The sequence below is a fragment of the Macrotis lagotis genome, chromosome 8 (assembly GCF_037893015.1).
Source record: "Macrotis lagotis isolate mMagLag1 chromosome 8, bilby.v1.9.chrom.fasta, whole genome shotgun sequence".
NCBI classification, from domain to species: Eukaryota; Metazoa; Chordata; class Mammalia; order Peramelemorphia; family Peramelidae; genus Macrotis; species Macrotis lagotis.
In genome coordinates, this window is record NC_133665.1 from 109,733,381 (window position 1) to 109,748,653 (window position 15,273).

At 39.6% G+C, this 15,273-nt stretch overlaps 1 protein-coding gene across 3 annotated transcripts in view; it reads right to left on the reverse strand.

Moving 5' to 3' along the window:
- The window catches only part of POC1A (POC1 centriolar protein A), a 199,395-nt gene extending 185,184 nt beyond the window's left edge, over positions 1-14,211 (reverse strand). The window contains exons 1-6 of one of the 3 annotated variants that reach the window (XM_074198113.1): positions 14,014-14,211; positions 7,241-7,325; positions 6,268-6,439; positions 5,491-5,670; positions 2,567-2,674; positions 1,341-1,456 (exon numbers count right to left, since the gene is read on the reverse strand). In XM_074198113.1, coding sequence (XP_074054214.1) covers positions 1,341-1,456; positions 2,567-2,674; positions 5,491-5,670; positions 6,268-6,439; positions 7,241-7,325; positions 14,014-14,031 — 679 coding nt within the window. In that variant the 5' untranslated portion in view covers positions 14,032-14,211. The remainder of the gene's footprint in view (positions 1-1,340; positions 1,457-2,566; positions 2,675-5,490; positions 5,671-6,267; positions 6,440-7,240; positions 7,326-14,013) is intronic. The other 2 variants (XM_074198112.1, XM_074198114.1) reach the window with 2 other exon arrangements.
- Between the last annotated feature and the right edge of the window lie 1,062 nt (positions 14,212-15,273).

A 15,273-nucleotide genomic window follows, 5' to 3' on the forward strand; every position in this document is an offset into this window, starting at 1 on the left:
AGATGGCAAGAAAAGGAGATGGAGATTAGGATGAGATAACACAGTTTCACTAAGAACAGGTCCCAGGAGATTAACCTTATTTCTTCCTTTGTCTAGGTTATTAAAGTTGGATGATTGGGGAATGCTAAAGATGGAAGTTACCTAGATTTCAAGAGAACATCTAATAAAAAATCCCATGGTTTTTGAACTATAGTCAGTTAAATAAATTCAGAGTTGACTGAATGGCCAGACTCAAAGATTGGAAGATCATTAATTGAAGATATTGGCTAGGTTTTCTTTTCTTGGGTGTGTGTGTTGGGGGGGGGGGGGTGTTAGGTGACTTGCCCAAGGTCACACAGCTAGGTAATTATTAAATGTGTGAGGCCAAATTTGAACTTAGGTCCTCCTGACTCCAGGACCAGTGCTCTATCCACACTATGCCATTAGCTGCCCCTTTGGTAGGATTTCTTGCTTAAGGCAAAGTGGCCTCAGGTCCCTGCCAATTTTAAGATTTTTTTTTTTTTTAGTAACCTTTACATCACTGAGTAGCTTTAAAGGGGATTCATTAAAGAATAGGATAAGGATTTTTAAAAGGGGTTAAGAGAAATGAACCTAACAATTAGAAGCCCAAACTTAAAGGCAAATAGAGCACTTAAGGGAAAGACAGAAAGGAGAACTGTATCACAGTAACTGTCCTGCTGAGAGGAGGTCAACCATCACAGAAAGAGAAATGACATGGCCAATAGGAATCCTTGGGTAGAGTAGAGAGATTAAGGTCTGCAAATATGCAAAATACCATGTGTTAGAGAAGCAGTAATAAACATGGAAGCCATGGACACAACTGCTTCTGGAGAGGAACCCCTCTCCCTCCAAAGAAGCACACCCCTCTCACCCCATGCTAGCATATGCTGAAGACAAATCCCACTGGACCCAGACCATTTACCCTAGCAGAGGCTAGGAAGGAGTTCCTGCCCAAGCACCAACTCCTGATATGACCTCATGGTCTGCAGGATGATCTGCTGGGCTCTTAATGCCAACAAATTCATCAGACATTAACTCTGAAAGGGTTGTTGTAGTATAGTCACCAAACAAAACAAAGTATACTGCTTCTCTGCAGACAATTCTGCTCTTTAGCATCAAGGTCCCAATGAAAATCAAAGGCTTTTTTCTGACTTGGTAAAGGGACTTCACATTTGCTAGGCCAACAGGTGCTCAATAAATATTATAGTATGGAACAGAACTCTCTGTAGACATCCTCCTCTCTGTCACAAGTTATATCATAAACTATCTTCCACAACTAGGCCTAAAGACTTAGTTGTCACCTATGCAGTTCAGTCTCAAAGAAAGTCTCACCAACTTACACTGATAATGCTGAAGGAGCCTGTTGGTCCTGATGTCCCACAACTTGACGGTGTTATCTGTACCAGCAGCAGCAATGCATGTTCCACTGGGATGGAAGTCCACATAATTGACAAACCTAAAGTAGAAAAGACCTCCTTTACATTATTTTGAGTCTCTGAATTAGGATCAAGAGACAGCATTTCTCAATTCAATTCTTTTACAATGTAGCCACAAAACAGATATATTTTTCTATTAAGTAACTAGACACCACTTTAAGCCAAAGGGAAAATGGGTTGGGGCTAAGACATAAATAAACTGAGGAAGACCTACTAAATACACTGTTTCAGACCACAGACCTCAACATTAAGTTGTCACCACAACACTTAATAGTATTTTTCTGGCCAGTACTCAATAACCACATGACATTTTGTTTGTCTAGAGAAGTATTTAGGCCCAAAGGTGTGACTGAGATGTTCACCTACTGGTCAGGAGAGAAAAATCTTCAAATTTCACCAAGAAAATCTGGATAGGATTAGGATAGGATATTAGCTTATGTTATCCATATTAGCTCATGCCAACCTGACCAAAATGAAATTACATCACTAATTCTGGACAAGTTACCATTTAAATAAAGCAAATCTTATATTTTTCAATATTAAATCACAAAAAGTGAGCTATAATTATCATGAATATTAATAATTACAATATTGAAAAAATTAAGATAAGCCACGAATATCTGACCAAGAAAAATGTATCATAAACAATCCTAGAGCCAAAAATTTTCAAATCAATAAGCATAAAAAATAAGACAACCTAAAATACACTTTCTCTTTCAATAAAACTGAATTGCATCTACATGGACTTTTAATGTGACAGTTCTCCATTTTATAAAATTATAAAAAGGGGATATCTTAACATTTAAATTCCCTAAAAATCAAAACCTTTCTGTTTTTTTGTAGGTACTTTGAAATGATTAAGCCTTATATCTAGTCACTAATATGAAAGATGCAAACCAAGTCTCTATTTTCCCCTTTCCTTCCCAGCAGAGTTTGGTTCATCATCCATCAATTATTTCCCAAGAATATAACAGCTCTCTGACATCACCTTGTGCCAAAATGGCTGTTTTAAAACCAGGAAGAGAATGGACAGTTATCAGATTTCCCCATTTGTGTTTCAAAAGTAACTAAGCAGTCAAAACAGACCAGAAGGCAGCTTTGTGAGGGTGAGGCTTGGGGGGCAGACTTACCCGCCATGTTCACAAAAGGAATGCACACACTCTCTGCTAGTCTTATCCCACAATTTGACGGTTTTATCATCACTGGCAGACACGATCAGTCGTCCATCAGGAGAGAATCTAAAAATGAAGCAGAGAATCATTTTCATCCCATCTATTACATTAGTCTAGTGAGAATGAAACAGGTGCCTAGATGCAGTTATTAGCTATGCTGACAAATGGTCTCACTGGAAGAAAGAGGTTGCTTTTATTTAAGGTTCAAATCATTTGTTTTCTGTTCCTGCAAGGACCAGTTGGCCACCTAAAAATCAGATACCATTCTAGTACTTCCCAACATATAACACCTGGGATAGTATCATTATTCCAGGCAGGTCTAAATTTCAAAGACATTACTCCTAACTGGAATAGGAACTGCTTCAGGAAATAGTATTAAGTATAAGATCACAAGGAAGAACTGCTGCAAAGGGGGACAATTACCATGCTAGGGAACGTGGAGAAGGGATTAGTGGTTTATGAAGATGATGGTATCCCAAGGTAAATGGCAAGCAGTCTCACTCCTCACCAAAATCACAGTGGATTCTAACAGTAGTAAAGTCCCCATGCAGTGATCAATGATCTTCCACCATAACATACTTACTTGTGCTTCAGCCCACCTCAGGAGCAGCCAAAAGTTATTAAGACATCTGTCAAGCAGATTTGATCACCTTTTCCTTTCAGAAAGTCAATAAACATTTCTTAAGCAGCTACTATATGACAGGTTGGGGAAATAAAAAAGAGGCAAAAGACAGTCCCTTCCAACCAAGAGCTCACAATCCACTGGATTATGAGCTAAACCCTTAATCCTCTTTTTCTATTCTTTCTTTCATTTTCTGCAGGTTTCCCTGAATCAATGAGAAAGTATTTTAAGCCCTTCCTGATGAAATGAACACAAAAGGAATATCCATTAAACAAAGATTTCTTAATGCCTACTGTGTACAGAAGACTGTCCTAGGCACTAGAGAAGTGAAACCATTTTTGACATGAAGGACCTGACAACCCTGCTAGGAATGACTCTTCAAGAGAATATGTAGGGGGCAGCTAGGTGGTGCAGTGGATAGAGCACTGGTCCTGGAGTCAGGAGTACCTGAGTTCAAATCCAGCCTCAGACACTTAATAATTACCTAGCTGTGTGGCCTTGGGCAAGCCACTTAACCCCATTTGCCTTGCAAAAAAAAAAAAAAAGAGAGAGAGAGAGAGAGAGACTATGTAGCAAGCACAAAAACCATCCCCCAGGAGCAACATAATAGTCTACCTGCCTCTGCAAGAGCAAAGTCTTATATTTAAATAGGAACCATTTAGGGAAGAAAAACATTGTTCCTACTTTGGAAACTACAGAGGGATAAATAGAATAGAATAGAATATAGATAAGGAAAGGAAACCTGCTAAATGCAGAAAAGGGAAATGTACAAGATAAGGAAAAAGAAACACTAAACACAAGACCTCAAAAGGAACTAATGGGAAATCAGGGCAGCTTTAGAGAGTTGGGAAAGAGATCAATAGCCAAGGGCCTGGCTTGCAGTGTTTGAGCTTATAATCTCCAGTGATGTTTCATTTGTCTTCTGCTCCTCCAGATCTCTCCCAGAATAAAATGCCAAGTGTTAAATGGTCGAACTCTAGAGAAGCATGGAATGATTACAAGAAATGATGCTGAGTGAAGAGAGCAAAACCAAGAGAACGATGTACACATTAACAACAACACTGTGAGTTGATCAACCTTGAATGCAGCTCCTCTCAGCAGTTCAGACAGCTAGGACAACCCTAGGAGATCAGCTATGGACAATGCCACCCACATCCAGAAGAAGGAAAAACAAAACAAAACAAACAAAAAAAAATCAAAGTCCTCCACAATCTAAATGAAAAAACTGCATTCGCTTTTTAAAAATTTCTCTTATGTATTTCTTTCCTATCTCATAGTTTTCTTTCTTTTCCCTTAATCCTAATTCCTCATATCAAAAATAATTTGTAAACATGTTAAAACACAAATGTATATGTAGAATATTCACCTGACTTTGCCAATGATAGGGAGGAGGGTGGGAAGGGAGGGTGAAAGGAAATTATGTAATTTACAAATATGTGTATGCATGTGAAGGAATGTTAAAAACTTTCATAACATGTAATTGAAAATTTCAAAATATCAACTGGAAAAAAAAAACCCATGTGCATCAGCAGTCGCATGCTTCACCCTACCCAAGTCACTCTAAGCCAGAGAATGTTGCACTCTGACACCAAGGGAAAAAGCTCTCAAGTCAGTATTAGGAATCATCCTGAGTTCTTTCACCTGTCATATAAGCCTCCTAAATACTAGATAATCCTTTAGCTAACTAGGTGTTCTATCTTCTTCCTGCTATCATTGAAATTAAGATTCTATTCTATCTAGCACCTCTCCAAAAGTACATAAAAGCAAACTACCTGGCACAGAGTTGTTCAAAGTAATTAAAGCCAACAATCATGTCCTCCCTCTATCCAGGCCAACTACCCCATTCTCCAAATGATTTTTCAAGTGCCCTCCACAAACTGGTGATCTTCCTCTGGACATAGACTAATTTGTCAATATTCTTTTAAAAATGTGGTGTTTAGATCTGGACACAATATAATCAAAATTACCTCTATAAACTATAGCTAAAAAAAAAAACCAGAGCCAAGAAAGAACATCTATAACTCCATACCATAAAGATGGCCAAGTCCTAAATGCTCAAGCCAAACAGTAAGGGAGGTGGAAGGAGTAAGGGTGGGGTGATGGAGACCATACATACAAGAGGCCAGGCTGGACCTAATACCCCCACATACAAGTTATATGTAAATAGCTATTTCATACATATATATATATATATATATATATATATATGTATTTAAATTATAGAGTCCTGCTCTTTCTTCTCTTGAAGGATATGACTTACTTGGCACAGCGAACCCAGTTGATATGCTGGTTAAATGAGAACAAAAATTTCTGACGGTGCACTGTCCACACTTTGACTGTTTTGTCATCTGAGGCTGTGACAAACGACTGACCATCACTGGAAAAATGGACACTTCTTACAGTTCCTGTGTGAGCTCGGAAAGCAGTAGATTCTCCTTTTCTAAATGCAAAGATATCAGGGAATTAATTAAAAATCGCTCTAGAAATCATTACACTGTACAATGAAACGACTTTCTTTGATTCCCAAGTATATCCCTCTCCTATAAATTCAGGTCCATGCACAGTGACTATCCTAAAATGCCTTGAATTATGACAATTAGCAAAATATTCCAAATTCACTTAGAGAGAGACCAGAGATGCTCCCATGCCAAGAGAGCTGAGCCCCTACGATCTGGCTAACTTGTTGCTCACAAAAACTATCAAGAAGCAAAACCTACAATACTGGAAAGAGCTCTTGTGGGTCTGCAGAGCTGGTCTAAATTCCCAATTTCCTTTCTGAACTTCATTTTTTTCATTTATCAACAAAGTGGAGGTGGGACTTGCAAATACTAGATTATATCTAAGATTTCTTTGAGAACTAATGAGCTATGATCATTTCTGAGTATGATCTAGAAATTGGAAGGGTAAAAAAAGATTTAAAAAAGGTCTTCATAATGATAATCTTGAAGAGAATAGCCACTGCTCTTAGATTTGTGGCATTTAACAAACCAGTTAATGACATAAAAATTTTACAGAAAAGAAGATTGAATATACTTACAGATTTGGCACCCATATACGAACAGTTTTATCTCTAGATCCTGATGCCACAAGGTGACCAGAAGGGGAAAACTGAACACACATCACTGCATCTTTATGTCCCATAAAACGATAGGCTCTCATATGAGGTTTCATGTGCCAGATCATCAAACATGAATCCATGCTGCCACTTACTAAATCAATAATTAAAGTTCTGGTTAATATTGATGTATGTTTTCCTGAATAATCCTATATTATTAAAAGGATAGACTTTTTGCCCTTCGTGTGTGTGTGTGTGTGTATGAAATGACACTCCCTACTTTTAGCAAAATATATGCTTTAAGCCTTCCTGCAGTGACAAATTTCACTGAGGCATCAGTGCTCTCAGTACTGGGGTACAGTCTGTGACCAGAAGACCATGCAAGACCAGGTAAACCTGTCACAACAGGAAACAGAACGTGAAAATAATCTTGGCCACTATCCAAACTAAATTGACTAGCTATATAAAATAAATAATCCAGGGCAACAAATAGCATCTCCATTACCAAAAAACAACATACAAACAACATTCCAATGGCAACTTAGGACCCCAGTGAAGAATTCCCAGTAAATTAGAAATAAGTTTGAATACATATAATTGTTCATTCCACAAATATTTCTAAACTTGCATAGAAGACAACCTGTGAGAGATACAAAAAAGAATAAATGGTCTCTGATCTCAAGGATTTACAGATTTGGATACCATTATAAGGTTCATAACATGCAGTAAATGAAATGAGTTTTTATGCAAACATATGCAACTTCTAAAACAACCAAAAATTTTATCCTGCCCAATAAGATGGGATGCTTTTGCACAGATGAGGCTAGAGAAATCACGATTCTAATTTTCCATTTGGTTCCTTACTATATAAAAGCCCATATCCACACATACCCCATCTTACAGTATGCAGCTTCTAAGATAGATGAGTGCTTTCAAGAAAATAAGATGTCTTTACCTAATTGCTTCATGTTGAAATTGAAATCCACACTGGTAACAGCATCTTTGTGGCCTCTAAAATTTTTCTCCAATGATGGATCATCCTAAGGGTAGGAAAATATTTCAAATACAAACCAAGTGAACCAAAGAAAACAAAAGCTTTGCACAGAAATACTTCCATAAGTCAGAAAATGAGTCCTCATAGAAGTTAACTTGAAGTTTTCTAAATCCATCAAACACTATAGGAAAAAGGCTTCCCAACTAAGCAGCTCTCACCATCCTCAAGCAGAGACCTTGAGTTCTGAGTTCCATATTCTAAGAATATTATGAAATTAGAAATTATGTGATCAGTCTGCAGTTAATTCAAAATTATTCCTAAACAGTTCACTAGAAATAGATAATGAAAAGATCACAAATTTAGATCTAAAAGATACCAGTCTCCTTTATAGGCTATGTGATTTGCCCAAGGCCATACAGGGAGACATGCCTAAGAAGGGATCTGAGTGTTCATCCTCTGACCCTTAAATTCACTGCTTCCTACTGACTAGGCTAGGAAAGGTTTCCTACTGACCCAGTTAGGAAGTCACTCATCTTCAGTCACATCATTTTTCCACAACACATCTGCTCTGCTGTGTGTGAGCTAACTAATAATGAATAGCTGGGAAAGCTATCTTGGAGTGGGTCAGGTTCAGAGGGGAATTGGGGGAGACAACATTCTATTTTGAATTGATAGCATATTATAAATGTACAGTAACCTAGAAACAAACCCACATGCTGGAAAACAGTTCACTTCCATATATTCTGTATGTGTGTGGGGAAGAGAAAGAGACAGTAATGAGAGAGAGGTTGCCAGAATTTTCTTACCATCACGAGGTTTCCGTTTCCTTTAAAGAAGTTATACTGAGAATATACTGTGTTATTTTTTGGCTCTTCAGATTGAAAGATTCCCAGAAACAAAGAACTGAATCCCTAACTATTCCCCAAAAGATGAGTCAACCTGAAAAAGCACTGTCCCATGTGAAGGGGGGTGGGGTGCAGCTCATGCTGATCTGTAGCAGCTGAGGATCGACCTGTCTTCACATTCAGTTTAACCAACAATAAACATTGAGTACTCCCTTGTGTAAGGTACAGAGGATTTAAACACTGCACTCTCAAGAAATTCACATTCTTCTAGAATGGAAGGGAGAGGGGTGAGAGACTCCTTTCTCAAATTGTTCAAAATCAAACTGATTCCTCAACCACCTTAAAAGGTACAATGCCAATTTAGCTACTTTTGTTCTGCCAGATGTCAGAGGATTACAAAGCTCTACACTGAGCATTTTGGGTCAAGTTTAGACCCAGAGCTACTAAAGTATTTCCAATGATTCTATTCCCCAATTGAGTTCCCCTTTCTCTGAACTCTTACAACTCTTCCTAGGATAAGAATAAGTGACTCACCCACCATGAGCTTATTTTTTTTTAAAGCTGAAAAGTGAGGAGGCTAAGGACTCAAAAGAAGCAAATCTGTTTCCCAGTATAGTAGGTATAAAACAACTCTTCTTTGAAATTAGGTTTATACACACTTTTTCTTCACAAGAACCTTGTGAAATTCTTTTTTGTGTCCACAATGACTGGGTTCTGCTTGGTCTTTTCAGGGGACTGGGTGTTCCGTTATTCCAGGGTCTTGGGGGTTGGTCAGGTTAGAGACCTGAAAACACCTTTCAGCATACCCAAAATGGTCTGATGTACTATGAATCTAAACTCTGCAAGCTTTTGACTTGAGTTTGGTTCTACTACTACTACTACTACTACTACTACTACTACTACTACTACTACTACTACTACTACTACTACTACTACTACCACCACCATATTCTTGCCCCAGTAGGAGTTTTGATTAACTGCTATTGAGTTTGGTCCCTTTCAACCAGCTGGAAAGCTCAAAGTTCAAAGTGATACAGCTACTGATTTCACTTTGCTAAGGGTACCTGTCCTGATTTTTCTGCTGCAGACTTCAAACTAGGTTGGCCCCAAGTCCTCACTCTACTTGCAGAGTCAGAACCCCACAATGGCTATTTACTTCTGTACTTAATCCTCACTTAAGATACATACAACTTAGGGCCCACTCTGATTGTTCTTGCCCTTGGAACACCATCCCTAGGCTCAGCTCCCTTCCTGGATTCCTACTGGATCTGTGATCTGTCAGTTGGCAGTTCTTGTGTTCTAACCACAATCAGGCTGTTCTGCCAGATCCAGGACCTGTTCTTTGCCCTTGTACACAGCCACCAGTAGGATTCAGTCCCCAAGCTGAGCTGTTCTAAGCAGTCAATCTGGACTAGACCCCATCCCATGTCAAAGATCTCTATCAATCCATCAATCAATATGTTTTTTTGAAGCATTTACTCTAGAGCCAGCCCTCTAGGGCCTGACAGTCTATACCAATCTCAGTCAGAAAAATGATCAGTTGTTTTCTTGGATTTCCTGACTTGGACTTAGTTTGGTAGATTTCTAGACTTTGTGGAGGAACTGTAGTGAGCTATGCCATACTAGTTCCTTCCTCTCCTCCATCTTGATTAGGATTCCCAAGAGCCTCCTAAATGATCTCTCAGCCTCAAGTCTCCTCATTCCAATTATCTTCTACACAGATGCCAAAGTAATTTTTCCAAAGTTTAGGCCTAACCATATCACTCCCATACTCTATTACCTCAAAAGTCAAATATGAACTCCTGTTATTGGCATGTAAAGGTGTTTACAACTTGATCACTCTTACCTTTCATTAAAATTACCAGTATTCTCTCTAGACATATAAACTGGCCTTCTTATAATTTGGGACTAGCTATTATTCCTTGTTTTTGGAATGTACCCCCCCATCACCTATGTCTCTCAGAATGACTTTTTTCAAGATTAGTTCACCAATTTCTTCATTAAGGGTTTTCTGATCATACACAACACCCCCCCCAAATTGCTTGAAATTTCCCTCCAAAATCACCTCAATATCAACAGAAGTATTTTCTATATACATATATAATATACACATATATACACATACATGTATGCAATTACATATATATTACATATAATTACTGTATTGTTTATATACCCACAATTTACATGAAGTTTTACCCAACTAGACTATCAGCTCCTAGAAGGAAAGGATCATCTCATTTTTTAGTCTTTACATCTCCAGTACCAAGCACAGTTCTAGCACATTTTGGGTAATAAAAAATGCTTGCTGATTGGTGGACTGAAGAACAGGAATTATGGTTTGTATCATCTAGAAGTACACCATAGAGTATGGAATAACTACAAAAACAAGTAGGATGAAAGTGCTTGAGAGGAGTAGTGTAACACAGTGGAAAGAGAAGTGGGCTTAGGGGGTACATAGGTAAGTCTAGGACCAGAATGTAGAATTAGAAAGGGTCTGTAAGATCATATAACTCAATCCCTTGTTTTACAAGAAAAAAATGACTGAGGAAGCAAGAAGCAATAGAAAAGAAGGTCTGGACTAAGTCTAGAGACCCAAGTTCAAATCCTCCAATAACTTACTTGAATAACCAGATGTAAATCACTTCCCCTTTATTAAAACCTCCAATTCCTCATCTATAAGAGGAATGTTACTGCCTGTACTACTTATCCCATAAGGTTTTCTGAATATCAAATGAAGTTTATGTAAAGTACTGTGTAAATGTTAAAATGCTACATGTCTGCTCTCACTATAATTGCCATAAGTTCTAGTAAGTCTCTGGCCATTATGAAAAACCAGTTTTTGACTCATCTAAGTATTCTTTCTATAAATACCTTCCCTCCCACCCACCAAAAAAAAAAATACCAATACCACAAAAGTCTATGCAAACAGGCAAATAGTAAAATAAATAAATGTCTTATAGAGGAAAAAAAAACAAAGCAAAAAGCAATGAGAGAAAGTGGTCAAACTTTAGAGAAGCATGGAAAGAATTATGTGAACTGATGCTGAGTGAAGGGAACAGAGACAAGAGAACTTTGTGTACATCAACCACGATGGCTGCAGCTTCTCAACAGTTCAGAGAGCTAGGACAACTCTGGGAGAGCTGTTATGGACAATGCCATTCACATCCAGAGAAAAACAAAACAAAAAAACACAGAATCTGAATGTATATCACATTCACTTTTTTAGAACTTTTATTTTTCATTCCTATCTCATCATTTTCTTCCTTTTCCCTTAGTTCTAATTCCTCTTACACTAAATGACTAATATGTAAATATGTTAGACACAGATGTACATGTATAACTTTTATCAAACTGTTTGCCACCAAGGAGAAGAGGAAGGGAAGGGAATGTGCTAGAAAAATGTGTAACTTATAAATTTGCAAATGGATGAATGTTGAGAAACTACCATAACATTTAACTGGAAAAATAAAAAAAAAAAACAAGAAAAAAATGGAAAAAAGGACAAACCCTTTGAACAAAGTACAGAGAGGCATGTAAATTACTAGGAACACAATAATTCTGACAGTTTTTTGAAAGCAGTGGTAGCTGACTCAGAACATGTGATCCTGACCAGTTGAAAGATTACACTGATTTCCCTACCTGTAGTTCTCTGTGGTTAAATGCTCCAAGTATCTAAGTGTTTCATTGTTCTCTTTTCTGTGTTTTAATTCTGTGATTTTTAAGAATGGGTAAGATGTGGGGCAGCTAGGTGGCACAGTGGATAGAACACCAGCCCTGGAGTCAGGAGGATCTGAATTCAAATGCAGCCTCAGACACTTAATAAGTGCCTAGCTGGGTGACTTAATCCCATTGCCTTAAATTTAAAAAAAAAATGGCTAAGACTTCAAGGAAAAGTGCAAAAGTTGTAGCTCTTAAAAAGTGCTCTTCAAAATCAGAGATATTTATTGCAGGAGTTTGGAGGTATGGGAAGTCAAGCATTTCAAAGATCATTTAAACTCACAAGAATGGTCAGTCACAACCACACAAAAGGAAAAAGGTGAAAAACTCACTAATATTGCAGTATAGCCTAATTTACCCTAAGAAACCAAGCAAAGACCTTCAGAAGGACCCAAAACCTGAGGGGGTTTTACTAATTCTTTAACAATGCAACACATGGTCATATTAAAAAATGCTCTAAATCACTACTGATGAGAGAAATGCAAATTAAAACAATTTGAGGCCTCACCTCACACCTACCAGAGTGGCTAATATGACAGAAAAGGAAAAAGTTGGATGTGGAAAAAAAAGGTTGTGAGAAATCTGGAACACTACCACACTACTGGTAGAGTGGTGACTAATCCAACCATTCTGGAGAACAATTTGAAACTATGCCCAAAGGTTATAAAACTGTGAATACATTTTGATCCAACAATGTCACGATGAGGACTATATCCCAAAGATATCAAAAAAAAAAAGAACCTATCTGTATAAAAATATTTATAGCAGTGTGAAACTATGCCCAAAGGTTATAAAACTGTGAATACATTTTGATCCAACAATATCACTATGAGGACTATATCCCAAAGATATCCAAAAAAAGGAAAAGAACCTATCTGCATAAAAATATTTATAGCAGTTTGAAAATATGCCCAAAGGTTATAAAACTGTGAATACACTTTGATCCAACAATATCACTATGAGGACTATATCCCAAAGATATCCAAAAAAAGGAAAAGTACCTATCTGCATAAAAATATTTATAGCGGTTTGAAAATATGCCCAAAAGTTATAAAACTGTGAATACATTTTGATCCAACAATATCACTGTGAGGACTATATCCCAAAGATATCCAAAAAAAAAGGAAAAGAACCTATCTGTATAGCAGTTTGAAAATATGCCCAAAGGTTATAAAACTGTGAATACATTTTGATCCAATAATATCACTATGAGGACTATATCCCAAAGATATCCAAAAAGAAAAGAACCTATCTGTATAAAAATATTTATAGCAGTGTGAAACTATGCCCAAAGGTTATAAAACTGAATACATTTTGATCCAATAATATCACTATGAGGACTATATCCCAAAGATATCCAAAAAAAAGAAAAGAACCTATCTGTATAAAAATATTTATAGCAGTGTGAAACTATGCCCAAAGGTTATAAAACTGTGAGTACATTTTGATCCAACAATATCACTATGGACTATATCCCAAAGATATCCAAAAAAAAAAAAAGGGAAAAGAACCTATCTGCATAAAAATATTTATGGCAGTTCTTTTTGTGGTGGCTAAAAATTGGAAATCAAAGGTATGCTTTATAATCCATGAAATAAGAGTTGGTTTGTGAACTCAACATCCATCATGTCAAAGAGGGCATCTTCCCCTTTGTTTCTGTGTCCTGGACTAGCTGCCCCACTAAACTGGGGCTGCCTTTGCCTCGCAGCGTTAATTATTAGCACAGCATGACGCTTAAAATTAAGCAGAGCCCTGTTGAATCCACTAATTGATCAAACCGATTGGATCCTTAAGCAAAGCCAACGCACCCCTTCTCACAATGTTTTTGTTTTTTGGCCGACTCCGTTCACAACGGAAGGAAGTATTAAGTTTCAACGACCATTAGGTGGCCGGCCCTGGGGCCAGGAGGGCCTCGGACACTTAAGGACCAGCCCAGTTCCCCGGCAACAACCCCTCTCCCCTCCAGGCTCCGCTCTCTGGGCTCCGGGAAGCTTCTCGGGCCGCCTTCGGCCTCCTCCCTGCAATGCCGGCGCCTGCGGCATGGGGTAAAAGCGAGCCGAGCTCCCTCACGCCGGCGGCGACGCCACCGGGCCCCTCGGCAGGCCGGCCTCGGCGCGGCTCCCGCCTCTCCCGCCCCGCCGCCGCCCCCGCCCGGCTCCGGGCCCTCACCAGGCTGGGGGCCGCCATGGCGCCGGCCGGCGGCCCGGGGTTCCGGCAGTTCAGTTTCCGCGCCCCCGACGGCCGCCAATAGCAACGACGTCCGCGCCTTAAAGGGGAGGCGCCGCCCCGCAGGGCATGACGGGGGGTTTTTTTCCCCGCCGACCGGAAGCCAGTGGCTGGGCGGGTCCGCCCCGCCTCGTTCCCTTCCCTTCAACCCCCCCCAGCCGGTTCTCCCGCCGCGGCCCCGCCATGCCTCCTCGGTCTCCTTCCTCCTGCAAGCCGGGTGGCCGGAGGCGGTGCGGGGGGGCCGGCGGCCTCGCTAAGGGCAGATTATCCGGGCCGCCGCAGGGGGCGCTGCGGAGCCGGTCTCGGGATGCTCCCAGTGAATCGACTATTTAAACAAAGCCATGAGGAGGCTGGCCCCGCCCTCCCCAGCCGGGCATCTTGGTCTCCTAGCAACTGCCAAGCCCGCACGGAAGCCGGTGGGAAAACGTCATGTCCGGAAGAGAGTGAGAGGCCCGGTGCCTCCCCCACAACCCGTGCAAGCTCCTATTCCTTGTTTCCATTGTTATAAATGGTTCCTGAAGACTTAGTCCGGAGGGAGTAAAATGGCTTTTATTAGACAATAAATGGAGGGGCAACTAGGTGGCACAGTGGATAGAGCACCGGCCCTGGAGTCAGGAGTACCTGAGTTCAAATGCGGCCTCAGACACTTAATAATTACCTCACTGTGTGGCCTTGGGCAAGCCACTTAACCCCATTGCCTTGCAAAAAAAAAAAACTTGAGAAAAAAAAAGACAATAAGTGGCTCACTTCTCTCCAGGTCATTTATGCACTCTGAAAGGCTTTGCTCCTGCCCCTTTCTGCTAACCATAGGTCAGGGTTATCATCTAATGGATACTTTGGTCCCTTGTGTTTTCCTTATACTAAAGAGCAAGAACAACCACCTCCCTGAACATGCACAAAGACCCACACCCAGCATAATCTCAGTTTTTGATGAGATTGAGGCTAAATCTTTTGTTTTAGTGTTTTAGCTCAGTCCCTGCCCATGGGCAACAATACTGGCAGATCCCAGTCTTTGTAATGTAAACTAACAATTCTCCCTTCACATTCTTTTCTATACAGGAATAAATGCAGTTCATCATCATTAAGTCCCTCATATTTTCCCCTTCTCCAATTTCTATGCTTCACCTAAGTCCTGTATTTGAAGATCAAACCTCCCTTCACATTCTTATAGAACCCAAACACCCCCATATTCACACCATCCTT